This window comes from Lemur catta, chromosome 2 (genome assembly GCF_020740605.2).
Source record: "Lemur catta isolate mLemCat1 chromosome 2, mLemCat1.pri, whole genome shotgun sequence".
NCBI lineage: Eukaryota > Metazoa > Chordata > Mammalia > Primates > Lemuridae > Lemur > Lemur catta.
This window is the reverse complement of record NC_059129.1, coordinates 42,014,737-42,034,163: the sequence shown is the minus strand read 5'-3', so window position 1 is coordinate 42,034,163 and position 19,427 is coordinate 42,014,737. Positions and strand designations below refer to the sequence as shown.

Here is a 19,427-nt window from a genome sequence, read left to right as displayed (position 1 = left end):
TCTGAAGATGACCTCCTGACTCCTCTGACTCCACGTCAGCTGACGGACTCAGATCAAAGATTTTCCATGGGCCAGGCATGGTGGCTCATGCCTGTAATCCTAGCACTCTGGGAGGCTGAGGCAGGAGGATGGCTTCAGGTCAGGAGTTTGAGACCAGCCTGAGCAAGAGTGAGACCTGTCTCTACTAAAAATAGAAAAAATTAGCCAGGCATGGTGGCACATGCCTGTAGTCCCAGCTACTCGGGAGGCTGAGGCAGGAGGATTGCTTGAGCCCAAGAGTTTGAGGTTGCTGTGAGCTAGGCATCAGCCAGGGCATTCTAGCCCTGGTTAGAAAATGAGACTCTGTCTCAAAATAAATAAATAAAAATAAATAATTAAAAAGATTTTCCATGCTTCCCCTTCTCACTACTGCACTTGACTAGTCTAAAAAAAAAAAAAAAAAAAGATTTTCCATGATAAAACGCCTGTGTAGAAGGGGGTCTCAACTATCTGCCTCCTGTCAGTCTGGAAGTACATACATTCTGAGGTCTTTCAGTCCTAAGAGACGTCAGTCATGAGCAAAGAAACTGAATGTTTGTGTTGCTCTCCATGGAACCCAGTGCAAGACTGTGTATCCAGTCAGTGCTCCAAAAAAGATTTGGAATGACTTTCCTTGTGGTTGCCTGGCATACGACACATCTCTCCTGAACCCCTGATGAGTGTATTAATTTATTACTCAAGGAGAAGGAATTCACTGATTCATCCCTGTGAATGGTGGAACTATTAAGGCAAATCTTCATATAGTTTTCATAGCTTTTTTTTTGTTTAAAAAAAATTTTTTTCCCCTAGACTTTAGGGGACCAAGGTTTTTTGTTTTTGTTTTGTTTTAAACCTACTTGAGGGAAAGTTCTCATGGCTTTAATGTGTTATTTATTTATAAAATTATCTTTGAGGAAATACTCCATACATACCCAAAACTATATATGATGTACAACTCTATAATGGATAAATAAAATGTGGGAAATTCACACAATGGAACACTGGACAGCAATGAGAATGAATAAACCCAGTGATCTGCAACAAGGTTGAATCTCACAAACATAAGGAGAGTAAAAGCAACCAGACATGAAGGAGATGGATTGTATGATTCTACTTCTATAAGGTACAAAAACAGGTAAAACCAATGTATGGGATGAGCAGTTAGGATAGTGGTTACTCTTGGGGACGAGGTAGCGACTGGGTGGAATGTAGAGTGGATTTTCTAGATGCAGCAATGATCTCTAGATCTGGTGCTGATTACATGGGTATATTCAACTGGTGCACTTTCTAGATATGTGTTTACTCAAATAAAAAGCTATAGTTTATACGTAGGGGTAAGGTGCAAAGAAAAATAAAACAAATCTGTAATATGTATTAAGAAATAGAATATTCCCATTTTAGTCAAAGATCCTCTATGCTGTAACTATTCTGATTTTGCTCTTTCTCTTTCACTTTATTATTAAATTTTATGTGTTTTTGAATTAATACAATGGTATCATGTTGTACGTATTCTTCTGTGGTTTTTTTTTCACTCAACATGATGGTTTTGAGATTCGTTTATGCTTAAGAGCGATAATTCATTCATTTTCTTTTTACAAGTATGCCGCGTATCTTAATATGCTGAGTTTTCTTATCCATGACAATTGCGTAGCTGTTTACTCAAGCCTTAGTTTACATCTTGCAATAACTTTTTCTAGCTTTTTTATAAAATCTTGCATTTCTTGTGTTAGATATAATCCGACACATCTTATCTTTTGTGTTGCTTTTGTCAAGTGCTCCTAATCTTACTCCTTCTTTCCACAGTCGCTGGAGAGTCTGCCGATATTAAGGGAAGGAAAAAATGACTGAATTGATAATTTCCCTCTCTGAGTTCCAAACGCCTCCGATTAATTTTGGACCATTGGGGTACCCGTACGCCCGACTGCGCGAAACCCTTTGCAAGACGCGCTGAAAAAAACCTTCCGACTCGCCCCGAGGCGGGGCCGGGACGTGCTGGCGTCAAGGGCACGCGGCACCTCGGAGGCCGGGAGGGCGGGGCCGGCGGGGCCCGGCGGCTGGGAGAGCGGCGGCCCGAGCCGGGGCCATGGCGAAGCTGCTGAGCTGCGTCCTAGGCCCCCGGCTCTACAAAATCTACCGGGAGAGGGACTCTGAAAGGGGCCCGTCCGGCGTCCCTGAGACTCCAACCTCAGTCACTAGCCCCCCTTCCAGCTCCTGGGTGAGTCGAGTTTCCCCCTGATCAAGAAGATGGTACAGTCGACGGCCTTTGCTCCCCAGAAGTGCCCATTACTGGAAATGCGAGGAGCCTGGTCATCAAGGCAGTTGTCCGCAAAGTCTGCGCTCTTTGTGCTCCGTGTGGTAAAGTCACGCCTATGGACTGGCCGCCTCCTTTCTTTATCGCTGTTTGAGCACCGTTTTCTCACTCTGATTACCACTCCTTGCCATTTCCTCTCCGCATCCCCCCACCCTGTCTGTCGTGGTTCATGCCGGTCCCAGTTGAGTCTTAAGTCCTGGAAAAGACCCTGCGCGGATTGGGGAGCTGGCAGATTTTGCCATCAAACTCCCAATTTCTCCCTCGGTGCCTCCCTTGCTCTGTTTTTGTTTTTGTTTTTGTTTTTATCTTCCCTGTACCCTGGCCTTGAATTTCAGAATGACTTCTACAGATCATGTATTGGCCCTCCCCTCACCCCCTCCCCTCAAACTAGCCTGGAAACCCCAGGGTCATTGTATTCATGAAAGCTGGGGGGGTGGGGTGATAGGCTGTTCCGCTAAACATTCTTTTCCTTTTTATCGGTAGTCTCAAATTATGCTTACTGTCCCCTGCGAACTGCCCACTCCTAGCCACATTCTCTTCCTTAGTCAACCAACTGCTCTTATTTCTCATGTTCTTCTTTCCCTCGTAGAGTTGTCATGGTGTTTTCCTTTCTTCTCTAACTCTTCTCCCCATATGCACCCTCCCACAGTCCATTTGAAACTGGGTTGTGGAAAAGGATCAAAAGTTGTCCAATGCTGCTTTCACTTTTGCCTTCAAATCCAGCTCCCTATGTTTGTTCTCATGGCCAGGGTGGGAAATTATGTTCAGGGTGAAGGTGAGGAAGAGGGGCTTCTGTAGGGGTTAGGGATGTCCCAAGGAGGCTGGAACCGGAGGACACACATCATAGCTTCTGAAAGGGAAGATGGGGGTGGGAATCCTGTCACTGTGCAGGGTCCCTAATGAGGCCATCTGTTTTGGCAGGATACGTACTATCAGCCCCGTGCCCTGGAGAAACATGCCGACAGCATCCTGGCACTGGTACGTCTACCCTGGCATCTGAGACTCACTGCATCTATTCAGACCCAGCTTCCCTCTTGAACTTACTCCTCCCTACCCTGGGAGCAGGCAGTGCCTCTGCGGGTGGGGGGTGCTCTGGGTTCTGCAGCAGTGCTCTCCAACACATACACACATACAGACATGCTGTCAAGCGTGCATACTTGGCACTCCCCTTTGGTATGTGGCACTTTCTCTGTGGTAGCCTGAGCCATGACAAAAACATGTTTACTCTTGGGACCATCTGCAGGTGCTAAGTCCTACAGTCCCCAGTGACCTGTCCTCCCTGGCAACTAACCTCTTTGGCTGCAGAGACAGCTGTTCTCTCTGGCAGGGTTCCTATGGTGACGTTTGCGCATCTCTTGGGGACCAGGCCAGGGGCTGTCTGAGCAGGGCCGATTGAAAAGGCTTGATTGACTTGAGTAGACAGAGAGAAACGACTGGCCTTAAAATGTGATAGATAGACTTACGTTCTGGAAATGGTTAGAGGAAGAAAATAGAACCTGTACCTAGTTTTCCCAGCCTCTGTTACACTCTCACACAGTATTTTTCAACAAAAATTGAGCACCTACTGTGTGCATGATGTCCTGCACAGAATAGATACTGAATGTGATATCCCTCAGGTTATCCACCTTGCTCAGAGCCGAGGCCTGGAGATGGCAGAGCAGTGTGCATGCACGTGTGCATGTATGTGTGTGTATTGATTGGCTGTCCCTGTCTCTCTGCTGCAGGCTTCAGTCTTCTGGTCCATCTCTTATTACTCCTCTCCCTTCGCCTTCTTCTACTTGTACAGGAAAGGTCAGTGTGGTTTCAAAGGTGGTGGGGCAGGAAATGGGCAGGTTGTTGGCAGATAAGCCAGCTCCCTAAAGAGGAAAAGGGACCTATGAGGATGGCTTGGCTGCCTTCTTCCATCAGACATCTTCTTCCACTTAGGGTGTGGCTATTCCAAAGAGAGGGCGTGGGGTGGAGGTCTGGGCTGAACTGGGAAGAGCTATGGGGCACCGTGGAGAACATCTCACGTCGTCCCTCTCCCCTCCCAGGTTACCTGAGTTTGTCCAAAGTGGTGCCGTTTTCTCACTATGCTGGGACATTGCTGCTTCTACTGGCAGGCGTGGCCTGCCTCCGAGGTAGGTGGAAAGGCATGATCTTTTCCTTAAAAGGCCTGGATTATAAATATGAAAAAATAATAGAAATATGAATAATAATAGAAAAAATAATAAAATAATATGAATAAAAATATGAATAATAGAAAACATGAAAAATAATAGAAAAGTTTACTATTATCTAGAAAAGATGCATATAAGTTGTAACAATTCCACTTCTATATATATATATATAAGATATATATATACACAAACACAAGAGAAAAATTCTTGTGTATATATAAACAATGTATATGTACAAGAATACAGCATACAATACTGTAATAATCCTAAACTGGAAACAAATCGGATGGCCATGAATTATAGGATGGATAAATATGTTATGTATTATACAACAGAACACTGTACAGCAATGCAAGTGAACAAATTATAATTACACTCACCAATGTAGCTGAATCTCACAAATATAGTGTTAAATGGAAGAAGTTGACCACAAGATGATTTCTGCAGTTTGTTTCACTTACATAAAGTTTAAAAGGGATGTATATGTATGAGGTAAACACTAAAAAAATGGGGGCATGGTTATCTTAAAAGTCAGAGAGTGATTACCTGGGGTGGGGGAGTATGGCATGGGGAGACGCCTGGTGGGAAGTGGCTTTGTTCTCTTTCTTGACCTGGGTGATAGTCACATAAATGTTTGCTTTGTATTTTGTAAACTGAATGTATGTTTTATGTACATATATCTCACAATTTGAAAAAATAGAGGGAAAACGAATCCTTGACCCGTGGTAGGTGCATATGATGACAACCAAGTGAGGGGGTGCTTAGAGAAGGGCATGATGGAGTTGGGGCTGGATGGGGCTGGTTGGCTCCAGGTGGGCCCAGTCGGGGGGAGGACCTCCTGTGGGAGGTGCTCTGTCCCTGTCCTGCGCGGGGCTGGCTCTGTCCTCAGAGAGGCCTTCCCTGACCACCCGTCCAGAAGCAGCTCCCACTACTCAGTTTTGTCTTGATTTTTTATTTTTAATTTAGAAAAAAATATATAAAAGAGAACACAATATCAAAAAGAACTAAAATGCATGGGGATTTTATGATTTATGATATTTGCTTCCAATATTTCTTTTCTTTTTTTTTTTTTTTTTTGAGACAGAGTCTCGATGTGTTGCCCGGGCTAGAGTGAGTGCCGTGGCGTCAGCCTAGCTCACAGCAACTTCAAACTCCTGGGCTCAAGCGATCCAACTGCCTCAGCCTCCCGAGTAGCTGGGACTACAGGCATGCGCCACCGTGCCCGGCTAATTTTTTCTATATATATTTTTCAGTTGGCCAGATAATTTCTTTCTGTTTTTAGTAGAGACGGGGTCTCACTCTTGCTGAGGCTGGTCTTGAACTCCTGACCTTGAGCAATCTACCTGCCTCGGCCTCCCAGAGTGCTAGGATTATAGGCGTGAGCCACTGCACCCGGCCCCAATATTTCTTTATCAATAAAATACTAAAGCATTACAGATAGAGTCTGGGTTCCCATTAGAATCCTCCCAATCCCATCTTCCTCTTTCCCCAGAAGTAACTATCGTCATCTGGTGTTTTTTTTTTTCTGGTCCACATTTTTAGACTTTTATGAAATATATATATCATTTCACCAAATCTAAGCTGCCATCAATTGTAAAATGCAGGCTAATTTCAGAGTTTTCAAGTGTTTAAAAAATATACATCTTAGAATCTGCGGAATATAGTAAGTATCTATAAATAATATGTAGTATTATTTTGTACATTTTACATTTTTGGCATAAATGGCATTGCTGCCTACAAATCATTCCACTGCTTGCTTCATTCATTATCATATCGTTTTGGAGGACTGCCCTTGAGACATAGAGTTCTAGTTCATTCTGGTTTTATTTTCTTTGTAGCACTTATACCTCTCTGAAATTGTCTTGTTTATTTGTTTATTGTCTTTTCCCAGCCCCACCTCACCCCTAGCCAGAATGCCAACTCTCTGAGGGTCAGGGCTGTGTGTCTCATTTCCTGCTGGATCTCCCGTGTGTAGGATGGTGCCTGGCACATGAGACCTGCCAGGTTAATGGGGGGAGAAGTTAGGGTTTGAGCAGTGGGAGAGCAGATGCAGTCACTGAGGGGGCAAGTGAAGTGAGAAAGCAATCATTGAGAACTGCTTCTGTTTGAAAGAGGCCAGGAGAAAGGAGGCAGGAGAGAAGCAGTTGAGGAGTTGAAAGGAGGCAGGGATGGGTCCAGGAAGAGGAGGAAGAAGTCGTTTTGGGCAGAAAGAGTGGAGCAGTTAAAGAGAATGAGGACAGAGGCAGGGTAGTTGGATTCAGTGAGGGAGTAATTATGGGCAAGAGCAAGAGGCCAGGCGTGGTAGCTCACGCCTGTAATCCTAGCACTCTGGGAGGCCAAAGTGGGAGGATTGTTCGAGGTCAGGAGTTCGAGACCAGCCTGAGCAAGAGCGAGACCCCGTCTCTACTAAAAATAGAAAGAAATCAGTTGGACAACTAAAAATATATAGAAAAAATTAGCTGGGCATGGTGGCGCATGCCTGTAGTCCTAGCTACTAGGGGGGCTGAGGCAGGAGGATCGCTTGAGCCCAGGAGTTTCAGGTTGCTGTGAGCCAAGCTGGACACCACGGCACTCTATCTAGCCCGGGCAAGAGTGAGACTGTGTCTCAAAAAAAAAGAAAAAAAGAAAGAAAAAGACCAAGAGACTGTGAAGCCAGATGGCAAGGACTGGGGGACAGGGAATAGACAGAAGACAGACAGAAAGCAAGCCTTGGAGAATAGTAGCGGTGACAAGTAGTTAAATCCAGTGTTCACAAGGGGGAATAGTAAGTTTGTGCAATAATGTTTGAAGACCGAGGAATGAACATTCTGGAAAATGGAAGATTTGATAGTCTGTAAAGAAACAAGCTGAAGAAGCTAGGGCAGGGAATCCTGCGACCAGTTGCTGGATGTGGATGAAGGGGGTTGGCTCAGCTCTATTTCCCCACATCTTATGCCCCTGGTTCCTTTTTTTCTCACTGCTCCTTCCAGGGCCTTTTCCTAACCCATTTCCAGTTCTTTTCCTAAAACCTAGGCATCCTGCTTCCCAGTTTTCCTAACACTGTTTCCTGTCCTCCCTCTACCAGGCATCGGCCGCTGGACCAACCCCCAGTACCGGCAGTTTATCACAATCTTGGAAGCGACACATCGGAACCAGTCTTCAGAAAACAAGGTGAGAGGTTCTAGGAAAGGTGCCAGACAGGGGCCCACTAGCAGCTTCCGCAGCCCCGGAGCACCAGGCTCTGGCTCTGCCTGGAGCAGGAGGTGTGTTTTGCCACCCATCACACTGGTGTTTGCTTGCATGTTGCTGTATCCCTCTCCCCTCCATAAGTGAACTGTCCGTCTAAGACATTTTTCTTCCCTGCCACTTCAAATGGAATATTCTCCTAGAATAATACTCCCTCCCACCCTCCACCTGTAAGTATTGGCTAAATTTAGAAACATTCCACAGTGTTTCTCTATCACAGCAGCTCAGTTCTGTAAATGTTTGTTTATTTTTGTTGTGTGTTGAACCCCATGCTAGGTTTGTCTGGGGATGAGACAAGGTGGACAGGTATGTCCACTCCTGCGCCTGGGAGCACAGCGTGGCGCCAGGAGGAAGAAAAGCCGGGGCTCAGTGTCCTGGGAGTTGTGCCAGGCCAGTTGGTGCTGGAGTATGATTATCTTTGAGGAGGGGCTCTTGGTGCCCCATAAAGCTCTTTACTATTATGAGGGGGTTTCTGGGATCAAACAGCTGTGACCACCATCATCGCATTACTGGTTACTCCACACCACCATTTATGGAGCTGTGTAATGATGCCCTATACCACGCCGCTGTCTGAGGCATTTTGCGTACGTCCTTACTAATCCTCACAACAACCGCGTGTGGTGGCATTATTACCCTCTGTACATCTGAGGAAACAGAGGCAAAAAGAGGTTAAGTGACCCATGCTGAGTCACAGAGCAAGGAAGTGGCTGAGTCTGAATTTGAGTGCAGGTCTGAGCAAAGCCTGCCTGAAATTTGCTTTTTTTCATTTTATTCTGTCATTTACCTTTTTGTATAATTTTTCTATTGTTCTCTTAGTCAAGTTATTTTTGAAATGTCAAAAAATTTCTGTAACAGAATATAAAAAACAACTCTCAAAATAGAGTGCTGGGAGTTCTGAGGTTAGGAGAAGGAATGCAGCCAAGCATGCAGACACAGCTCCCACTGCCCTCAAAAAGCACGTGGACTGACTCGGCGGGGTATCCGGAGGCACAGATGGTCTGGAAGGCAGCTGGCCCATGGCTGCAGGAGTTCACGGAAGGGAGGTGGTTGTGAGGACGGAACAGTCAGAGTTTCAACCAAGAGGTGGCCCCAGGTGCAAAGGAGCCCACTTGGACATGACTTCCCTCTTCTCTCTCACTCAACCTTGGGACCAACAGTGTGATCTGCTGGGGGATTTCTGAGCCTCTATGACAGCCCCATGTAAAGGATCCAGGTGGGGAAGAGAGCAAGACCAGCCCCAACCCCTCATGCAGGAACACCAGCACCTCTGCCCCTCCTGGGGGTGGGTCAGTCTTAGGTTTTTGGACGAGCAGAGTGTTGGGTTCCTAGCTTGGTAGAGGGCAGGCAGGTGCTGATTGATGGGCCACTCTGTCTTGCCCAACTTCCTGGTCACGTTAGAGCTTTCCCATCTGAGATCTGGGAGCGTGTTGACTTCCGCTTAGTCTCCCTGTGATGCGTGGGGCCAGGTCCCTAGATGAGGGTGCTGAGGGTTGGCGTGCCTCCCCTCAGTTCTCAATTCTCCTTTGCCTCCCCTCCGCTTTTGCTCCCTGCCCACCTCAGAGGCAGCTCTCCAACTACAACTTTGACTTCAGGAGCTGGCCAGTCGACTTCCACTGGGAGGAGCCCAGCAGCCGGTGAGGCCCAAGTTCTTTTGCTCTATCCCGTCCACTGGAACCGTCTTGGGTAATCCCTGCCCTGCCTGTCTGCCTACATCCCTTCTCAGGTCCCAGCCTTCCAGTGCCATTTCCTCGTTCCTAGGCTCCCACTATTCTCTGGACCTCAGATGTCCAGCTCGCTGCTCCTGACCCCTCCCGCCCGTGTCTTTCCCTTCCTCAGGAAGGAATCCCGAGGGGGCCCTTCCCACCGGGGCGTGGCCCTGCTTCGCCCAGAGCCCCTGCACCGAGGGACAGCAGACACCCTCCTCAACCGGGTTAAGAAGCTGCCTTGTCAGATCACCAGGTGGGAAGTGGCAGGGAGGAGAGGCCAGCTGGGATGGAGGGGACATGGGCTGAGGGCTCTGGAATGGGGCCCTCCATTGTAAAATGACTGTCGGTTAGCGGGGCTAATGCTGCATGCTTTGTGTATGTCACTTGTGACAAAATAGTTTTTATTCATATTTATGTGTGAAGAAAAGAGGTTCAGAGAGGTCCAGAGTCTCACAGGTAGTAAATGAAGAACTGGGAGATGAACACAGGTCTGCCTGACACAAAAGCTCCTTCAGTGAGGCTGAGAGGGAGCCGGGGGGTTGGAGGTGGGGAGGAAACACAGACCTGTAGCTGGAGCAGGCTCCAGTGGCCGCTGTGGCCCCATCCTGGCCCCTCTGCTCCATGGCTATTCCTCCTTGGCCCCTCTGTGCCTCAGTTTCTGCTGAGGAGATTAAGTGGGGTCATGCTCTGAAGGGCTCCCTTCCTTGCCTGGGTACCTGAGAGCACATGGGAAAGCCCAAATAAAGCTCAGTCGTGGGTACTGCTGAAGTCAGAAGTAACGACAGTAACCATTTATATCTTACAATGGAGCAGACACTGGGAATTTTCTATTTCTGGGAGTAAGGAGGCAGGTTCTAGAATACCAAGGAAGGGGGTGGACTTAGTGGTTGGTTATTGACAGTGGTTTGTTGGGGGGCAAGCCACATCTGAGGTTTTGGAGGGGATGCTGCATGGGGTTGTACAGTGCTGTTCCGGGGGGAAAAAAATCCCACTTTAGGATTAACTGGAAGTGGTTACTTGTCTTTTTGGAACAGCACCTGCCATTCCTTACCCATTTAGATTAGAACATTTGTTCAGTAAATATGTTTTTAGATTCATTTTTTGTTTGTATAAATGCATGGGGTACATGTGAGATTTTGTTACATACACATAATGCATAGTGATTAAGTCAAGATATTTAGGGCAAATAAATATTTAGTAAGTCCCTCCTCTGCGCCGTGCTCTGGGAAGGTACTGTGTGGTGGGTACTGGACATATCACAGTGAACAAAACAGCCAGGTCCCTGCCCCAGTGGAGTTTGTGGTGTTTGGTGTCTTTCAAACTACAGATCTTGACCCCTTAGTGAACCTTGAAATCACTTTAGTAAATTACAACCATCATTTTATTTTATTTTATTTTTTGAACCAGATTCTCACTCTGTTGCCCGGGCTAGAGTGCCATGGCATCAGCCTAGCTCACAGCAACCTCATACTCCTGGGCTCAAGCGATCCTCCTGCCTTAGCCTCCCGAGTAGCTGGGACTACAGGCATGTGCCACCATGCCCGGCTAATTTTTTCTATATATTTTTAGCTGTCCAGCTGATTTCTTTCTATTTTTAGTAGAGATGGAGTCTCGCTCTTGCTCAGGCTGGTCTCGAACTCCTGACCTCGAGCGATCCTCCCACCTTGGCCTCTCAGAGTGCTAGGATTATAGGCGTGAGCCACCACGCCCAGCCTACAACCATCATTTTTTAAAGTATTATTTATTTGGGGACTTTTATGTATTTATTTTATTTATTTATTTTTTTGAGACAGAGTGTCGCTTTGTTGCCCTGGCTAGAGTGAGTGCCGTGGCGTCAGCCTAGCTCACAGCAACCTCAGACTCCTGGGCTCAAGCAATTCTACTGCCTCAGCCTCCCGAGTAGCTGGGACTACAGGCATGTGCCACCATGCCTGGCTAATTTTTTCTATATATATATTTAGTAGGCCAGATAATTTCTTTTTTTTTTTTTTTTTTTTTTGAGACAGAGTCTCACTTTGTTGCCCGGGCTAGAGTGAGTGCCGTGGCATCAGCCTAGCTCACAGCAACCTCAGACTCCTGGGCTTAAGCGATCCTACTGCCTCAGCCTCCCGAGTAGCTGGGACTACAGGCATGAGCCACCATGCCCGGCTAATTTTTTTGTATATATATTTTCAGTTGGCCAGATAATTTCTTTCTATTTTTGGTAGAGACGGGGTCTCACTCTTGCTCAGGCTGGTCTCGAACTCCTGACCTCGAGCGATCCACCCGCCTCGGCCTCCCAGAGCTAGGATTACAGGCGTGAGCCACCGCGCCCGGCCCTAGATAATTTCTTTCTGTTTTTAGTAGAGACGGGGTCTCGCTCTTGCTCAGGCTGGTCTTGAACTCCTGACCTCGAGCAATCCACCTGCCTCGGCCTCCCAGAGTGCTAGGATTACAGGCGTGAGCCACCGCGCCCGGCCTATTTGGGGACTTTTAAAACATTATATTTATATATTAACAGAATCGTATTTGGTAATAACTTTGCTTTTAGTTATTTATATGTAGAAAGTGTTATAAAACTCTCAGAATTTATACATATGTATATGTATGTGTTGGGCTACAATATAAAATATTTATCTTATAAAGTTTACAGTAACAAAAAGTTTGAAAAATACTAGGCTGGTACATATATTATTTAATTAAGTCCTGAAAGAGGAAAGTGAAGCTGAGACAGTCAAGGGCAAAGCAGGCCCCAGAGTCTATGAGTGCCAGGACTGGGGCCATCCTGAGCATAGTCCCCGGGCCCCACTGGGGTTAGGGTTTATTAACCTATGTTCCCCACAGCTACCTGGTGGCGCACACCCTGGGGCGCCGGATGCTGTATCCTGGCTCTGTGTACCTGCTCCAGAAGGCCCTCATGCCTGTATTGCTGCAGGGCCAGGCCCGGTTGGTGGAAGAGGTGAGGCTCCCCTGCCCCGCCTGCCAGCCCTTCTCCCTGCTGGGGATATGGCTTCCCGCCCCTCCCAACCTGGCCATTACCTCTCTTCCACTCAGTGTAACGGGCGCCGGGCAAAGCTGCTGGCCTGTGATGGCAACGAGATTGACACCATGTTTGTGGACCGGCGGGGGACAGCTGAGACCCAGGGACAGAAGTTGGTGAGAGGGGGCTGGGAGCCTAAAAGTGGATTGTGGGAAAGGCAGTAGAGGTTCTGGAACCCCAGTCTTATAGCATCTTCCCTACGGGACCACAAATGGGGATAATCCCGTCTCCCAGCTCCACCCTCAAGACCTCTTGATGTAGAAAAAAACCCTTGCAGTAGGGAAATAGATGAAGAAATAGGAATTGACATTCAAGGACCAAAACATAATAATCGTAATAGTCACCACTTAGATGGCACTTACCACATGCAAGGCATATATTTAATCCTCACAACAGTCCTGAGAGATAGGTACTATTTATATTAGCCCGTTTCACGGGTGATGAAACTGAGGCACAGAGAAACTACCACAGTAAGTGGTAGAGCCAGGCAGCCTGGTTCCAAAATCTCCTACCTCCACGCAGCAGCCCGGGAAAGAGCACTAAGCCAGGAGTCTAGGCTGCTGGGTTCTAGTCCTAACTCTGCCCATCTGCTGTGAGAGTTCATGCAAGTTCCACCATCTGGGGCTGCCACTTGGGGCACCCTGGAATTAGAGCTCATGCCACCATGAGACGGGCCCAGGGAGGGAGGGGGAAGCAGTCAGCACACCGCACCACAGAAACAGTCACAGAAAAACAGACCTAAAAACTATAAAGGGAAAAAATATCCATAGTCCCATTACTGAGAGATGCCCACCTGGTGGCCTTCCAAGGAGAGGTGGACACTGGGCTGGTGGTTGAGCACTTCAGCCTGAGTCGTCTTCCTCAGAGGGCCCAGTTTGCTGAGCATTTGTAGCCACTTTGCTTCTCATCTTATGGACCATGTGGAACGCGAGGGTTCCATTCCCGTTGGAGAGAACAGCAACCTGCCTTTTCCTCTTGCCTGCGAAGCTCTCCACAGGTTGTCCTCCCTGCCCAGAGAGGGCTTTCAGTCCCAACTTGGCTCCCTCACAGCCCTTCCTTCCTGCCGCCTTCCTAGGTGATCTGCTGCGAGGGGAACGCGGGGTTCTATGAGGTGGGCTGCGTCTCCACACCCCTGGAAGGTAGGGCCCAGCCCTCTTATCTCCGCCCCTTGGGACAGAATGTCCCCACCTCCCACGCTGATCTGACCTCCCCCAGCCTCCACTTTTCCTGGGTGAGGTTTGAGTCTCTCACCTTTGGGAAAGGTCCACTCCCCCTTTGCCTTGATAACCTTACGTGCCTCCCCCCGCCGTGCCCCTGACCTTATCAGGTAGGCTCTCCATTCCCCCTCCACACACACACATGGCTCTCTCTTCTGATACCTTTGGTGTCATCTCCCTACTCTGGGAAGGCTTGGAGATATCTGCCTCTGAGGTGGGGCGTGGGGGGCTTCGGCTGTTCCTTCTCCAGGGCTAGAGAGAGGTCTCAGTCCCTCCTCCCCCTATATTACAGCTGGGTATTCAGTCCTGGGCTGGAATCATCCAGGCTTTGCTGGAAGCACGGTGAGACTCTCAGGAATCCCCTCCTTTTCCTGAATTATTCCTGTCTCCCTCTGGTCAGCCACTAGAGGGATGAAGGGGGATGTACATTTCTGTGGGAGGCTCCCACCTGTGGCCTGGGCTCTGGGGGCTGGGGTACCACCCCCCCTTATAGTGGGGTTGGTGGGAGGGGAGGAGGTGGATCTCATCGTAAATGTCTGTCTGCAGGAGACAACAGCTCCCTCCACCACCCTTCTACACCATCTCTGTCTGTTGCATGTGTCTGCAGGAAGGGTCCCCTGGGAGGGTGCAGGTGGCAGGCCAGCCAGGCTTTTGGTGCTGACCCACTCCTGCCTTTGCCCTTTGTCCTGCAGGGGGTGCCGTTCCCGCAGAATGAGGCCAATGCTATGGATGTGGTAGTCCAGTTTGCCATCCACCGTCTGGGCTTCCAGCCCCAGGACATCGTCATCTACGCCTGGTCCATCGGTGGCTTCACTGGTACAAGCCTCCCTCCCACCCCCCACTGTAGACACATTCATGTCCATGACGCAAAGGTGGGGAAATGCGCTGGTGGCCCCAGAGTGGGGCAGAGGCTTAAGAAGAGGGAGGAAGTAGAATCTCTGAGTAGGCCTGGAAGAAGGTACCCTATCTGTATACTCCTCACCTCTCCTTCTACCCTGTGCCCCATCATTAAAATGAACAATAGAGCCCGGTCCTGCGGTGGGGAGATCAGGGAATGTGAATGTCTCCTCTGCCTGTTATCTTCAGTGCACTTTAGTGTTCTTGCTCTAGCCTCTCCAGATAGGGCCTTGGCCAAGTGACATGGGGGTTAAGGAGACACCAGGGGATAACATAGTAGGGGGATCGCTTGAGGCAAAGAGTAGTTTGAGATCAGCGTGGGCAACATAGTGAGTCCCCATCTCAAAAAAACCGCATAGTTGGCCAGGCGCAGTGGCTCATGCTTGTAATCCTAGCATTCTGGGAGGCCGAGGCAGGAGGATTGCTTGAGCTCAGGAGTTCGAGACCAGCCTGAGCAAGAGCGAGACCCCATCTCTACAAAAAATAGAAAAAGTGGCCGGGCGCATGCCTGTAGTCCCAGGTATTCAGGAGGCTGAGGCAGGATCATCCCTTGAGCCCAGGAGTTTGAAGTTGCAGTGAGCTATGATGACACCATTGCACTCTAGCCTGGGCAACAGAGCGAGACACTGTCTTCAGGAAATAAAACAAAAAAACCCATAGTAGGTGGATAGGTTTACCTGTAGGGTCAGTGGGATGAGGGGAGAAGTGGTGGGGAGGAGGGAGGAGCCCCTCATAACCCTCATCCTTCCCTGTCCTGGTACCAGCCACATGGGCAGCCATGTCCTACCCAGATGTTAGTGCTGTGATCCTGGATGCCTCCTTCGATGACCTGGTTCCCCTGGCCTTGAAGGTCATGCCGGACAGCTGGAGTAAGTGCAGCTGCCAGGCTTCCTCTTCGAGGGAAGGGCTGGGTTGGAACTGGGAGTGTTCTGACTGGAGGTGGTTCCCTTTTCCATGGGTGGGAATAGGTCACCCCGTTGTTGAGAAGCAAGAGAACTCCTGTCTGGGGGCCTCTGTTTTCTCTCTCTGTGAACAGTGGGGACCTTTATGTTGGGCAAAGGCTTTGTCTCTGCTGTCCGTTCACCTTTATCCCACTCTAGGGGGCCTGGTGACCAGGACTGTAAGGCAGCATCTCAATCTAAACAACGCGGAGCAGCTGTGCAGGTGGGGGCAGCAGGTGTCTGGCATCTCCTACCCACCCTCCAGCTCTGCTGGGTGTTCATACGCTGAAATTAGTACTACAGTGCAAGTTGGGATATGGCCACTGTGCCCCATTCCCCAAGAGACCCTGCCACCACCCACCTGGTTTAAGCCTTCCCAGGTTCCCTAAGACTCTGGACCTCCTCATGATCTGGCAACCGAAGGGTTAATGCCTGGTACAGCAGCGGTCTCCCAGCAGAGCCAGACTTTGAGCAATGCCCATTCTTAAATATTCTGATTCTTACCCCCGGTGAAGGGCTAGCCAGTGCAGGATGGGGTGGGGGGCCAGTTGTCACCCGTCTCCCTCTGAGCTCTCCGTCTCACTGCTCTGTCCTCTGAAGGTACCAGGGCCCCGTGCTGCTGATCCGGAGAACCAAGGATGAAATCATCACCACCACGTGAGTGCCTGGGAGCCTCTGCCCTTCCCACATCCCAGAGATGGCTAGGAACTTGCCCCTCCACCTCCGCCCACCAGGAACCCAGTATCCACACCCTCCCAGCCTCCAGCCTCACTCCCCCAGGGTACATTCTTCTCACCCTCAGGGTTCCTGAGGACGTCATGTCCAACAGAGGCAATGACCTTCTGCTGAAGCTCCTGCAGCATCGGTGAGAGCCAGGGCGTGTGTGCTGGGGGGCAAGGGACACACATAGGTACTGATGCCAGCACGAGGAAGGAGGGAGGAAAGTTCAGGGATGAGGAGTGAAGGGAATTCAGTCCTGACCTTCTGTCCTGGCACTCCCTCTGTAGGTACCCCCGCGTGATGGCCGAGGAGGGTCTCCGGGTGGTGAGGCAGTGGTTGGAGGCCTCCTCACAGCTGGAGGAAGGTGAGAGGGGATCCGGTGAGGCTTTTGGGTGGGGCCTGGCAAGGCCAGGTGCTGACAGGCCGTCCTTTCTCTCCCTGACCAGCCTCAGTTTACAGCCAATGGGAAGTGGATGAGGACTGGTGTCTGTCTGTCCTCCGCTCCTACCAGGCGGAACACGGGCCTGACTTCCCCTGGAGTGTGGGTAAGGAGGTCCTGGGATAGGAGAGGGAACGGGAGGAGCCCGGGAAGGGGATCAAAACCCAGATGCACGGCCTGTATTTGAGCACCTCCTTTCTGCAGGGGAAGACATCAGTACAGATGGACGGCGGCAGCTGGCTTTGTTTTTGGTGAGCTAAGGAGTGGGAAGCATGGAAGGGTGTCTGAATGGCCAGGGCTCACTAGGGGGATTTGGGACATTGGAAGTGGCATCTTTTGTAAAGTGAGTGGTGGGTTCCAAGGGGGGTGGGGAGGGTGTCTAGAGGCTGCTGCTCCCTACAATGCATTGCAGCTACCTGTCCTGCCCCTTTCCTTAGGCTCGGAAGCATCTGCACAACTTTGAGGCCACACACTGCACCCCACTCCCGGCCCAGAACTTCCAGATGCCATGGCACCTCTAGGGACCATACTGGGACTCACTCTGGAAGAACGGGATGAGAGGAGACATGACCCTCTTATTTGTGATTCTCTGTGTTCATGTTGATGTTTATAGTTTGTGGAAAGTGGGGGACCCATGCCCCTTCTCACCACTGTTCCTCGTGCACGTTCCCCTCATCCATGTGGCAGTACTTACCCTTCTCCGACACATACCCTACATTAAATGAATGGATTATTCCTAATAATTAATAAAAAGATATTTTTTCTACTATCTGGCTAATTGTGTGACTTCCCAAGTGTCCAGGGAGCCAGGGGCTCGTAGTGGGGAGAGCAGAGGCCCCAGAGGGCTGGACTTCGGGAAACCCCAACTCCAGACAGCCGGTTGAACCCTTCCTATCTCTGTCCCCACCAGGTCTTCAGCCCCCAACCTGAACTGTCCTCATGCAGTGGGTCCCCAACCCTCAACGCTTCTGTGGCGTGCCTAGTATCATCATCATCACTACTGTGCAGCCTCCCCAGCCCTCCTTCCTCAGTCCTTCCTGCATACAACTGCCTCGAAGCCATGCTTGCCCTCTCTTGAGATTTGTTGTTTACGAAGTACTTTCTAGTATCTGATTTCCAGGTCTAACCTGCATGGTGTCACTATCAACACCCCCAGTTTCCTTTGCTCAGTTCCTGTTCCCATGGGGAGTGAGCAATGGCCTGCTCCCCATATCCCATGCAGCAAACCCTGCACACCCTCCTCACCATGCCATCAAGTCTCTCACAGCCTTTTTGTAATTCGGCAAACGCAGGGCCTGCCAGGGACTAAGGGCCCGGAGCCAAGGACTCATGTCCTCCCAGAGTCATACATTGCCTTTTGACAGCTCTGTTAGAAGAAAATGCGTAGGTTGACCCTGAGAAAATTGGTTCCCCATAACTTGGACCTTATACAACAGAATGAGTCCCCCTTCTTCCCATCAGTGTGTTGCCTGGCCACGTTCCTTTGGAAACTTCTCTTTTCCAGATGAAAGGCCCCAGTTTACCACCCTGGGCCCATTGTTTTAAACAAGATGCTTAACTTGGTTGACAATGTTCTGATGTCCTAGGTACAGTCTCTGGCTAATTTCTGTGCTTCCTCCAACCTCAATGCTTGAAGCTCCTCTGTAATCTCAGGGACAGAGGCTGTGTCTGCCCCCATCAGCTCCTTAAGGGAAGCCATACTGAGTCACCCCTAGAAGGGGAGATCTGAGACTTATCAGCTGATGTGATGTCTGAAATTTGGGGTTAGAAGGGGGGAGGTGACCACAGCTCCAGAATGCTCCACATTTAGCCAACAGCAGGTGGAGAGCTGATATCAGTGTCTCTCCTCTGTCTCATTCCAGGGGCCAAACAGGGTGGGAAGTGTGGGACTTGAAGCTCTGGGGACCATCCATGTGGTTCTGAACCTCAACCTCCCAGATCCAACAGGACAGTTAATCCCCTGGAAATCAAGTTTTTGTTCAAGTAAAGGAACTTCCTTAAATGCAAATAGGGGGCACCCAATGCCACCTCTTACACCCTGGAGACGAAGGACTCCATTTTCCTGCATGTATGGTAGAGACCAGTAGATGCCATGAGGGGCCCTTGAATACCTGAAGTGGATGGGGAGAGGGAGGTTCAAAATGTGAGGTCTGGACCACCCCACCCAGGGGCCTCAGTCTACTTCAGATCACGCCACACCTGATAAGGCTCAGAGCAGCTGTGTTTGTTTTCAGAACTAACCCCACCGTGGGGAGGGACCACTCCTCACCCTATATATGAATAGCAAAGTTCCAGCAGTCCCAGGGCAGGACTAGCTGAGATGCAGACCCCACAGCTGCTGGGGCTCTGGACCTTGCTATACTGGGCACCACGTGAGGCCTGAATGCCCAGGCACCCGGAGGAGCTGGGCAAACTGGGAGAGAAGATGGAGGATGGGAGAAAGGGAAATTAGACCCTGGCTGGGAAACCGGGGAAGAAGAGGTGGTCCCAGGCTGGCCCAGGCCTTATCCTACCCTACCTCATTGACCCAGGCTCCGCCCTGTGCTGCTCCCAGGGTGAGTTGCTCCACTAGGCTCTGGGCTGCTTGTTTGGGGTGAGGGTTTGCTGCACGCCCCTGGGAGGGGCATGTGCTTCCCCGCACAGCTGTCGCAAGTGGGAGCGGGCACCGAAGCGTGGGGCAGCGGAGCGTGGAGGGCCCAGGAGGGTGGAGGACACAGGTGTCAGGGATAGCCAGATCCCCCATCCACCCATCCAATCAACAAGCCACCCCGGCTC

The 19,427-nt window shown here is 49.8% G+C and overlaps 1 protein-coding gene across 2 annotated transcripts; it reads left to right on the top strand.

The window, feature by feature from the left end:
• The first annotated feature begins 1,938 nt into the window (after positions 1 to 1,938).
• On the top strand, positions 1,939 to 17,421 carry ABHD16A (abhydrolase domain containing 16A, phospholipase). Of its 2 annotated transcripts, none has more exons than XM_045541691.1 (20): positions 1,939 to 2,233; positions 3,251 to 3,307; positions 4,054 to 4,120; positions 4,363 to 4,449; positions 7,553 to 7,638; positions 9,274 to 9,347; positions 9,550 to 9,672; positions 12,243 to 12,357; positions 12,453 to 12,554; positions 13,514 to 13,577; positions 13,948 to 13,997; positions 14,348 to 14,471; positions 15,317 to 15,421; positions 15,653 to 15,716; positions 16,094 to 16,150; positions 16,296 to 16,358; positions 16,501 to 16,577; positions 16,660 to 16,758; positions 16,857 to 16,903; positions 17,090 to 17,421. In XM_045541691.1, the coding sequence occupies exons 1-20, from the start codon at positions 2,102 to 2,104 to the stop codon at positions 17,171 to 17,173; spliced, it is 1,677 nt and encodes a 558-aa protein (XP_045397647.1). In that variant the 5' UTR covers positions 1,939 to 2,101; the 3' UTR covers positions 17,174 to 17,421. The 2 variants fall into 2 exon arrangements, with proteins under 2 accessions (XP_045397647.1, XP_045397648.1); XM_045541692.1 differs by lacking the exon at positions 1,939 to 2,233 and adding an exon at positions 2,240 to 2,373.
• Positions 17,422 to 19,427: the final 2,006 nt, after the last annotated feature.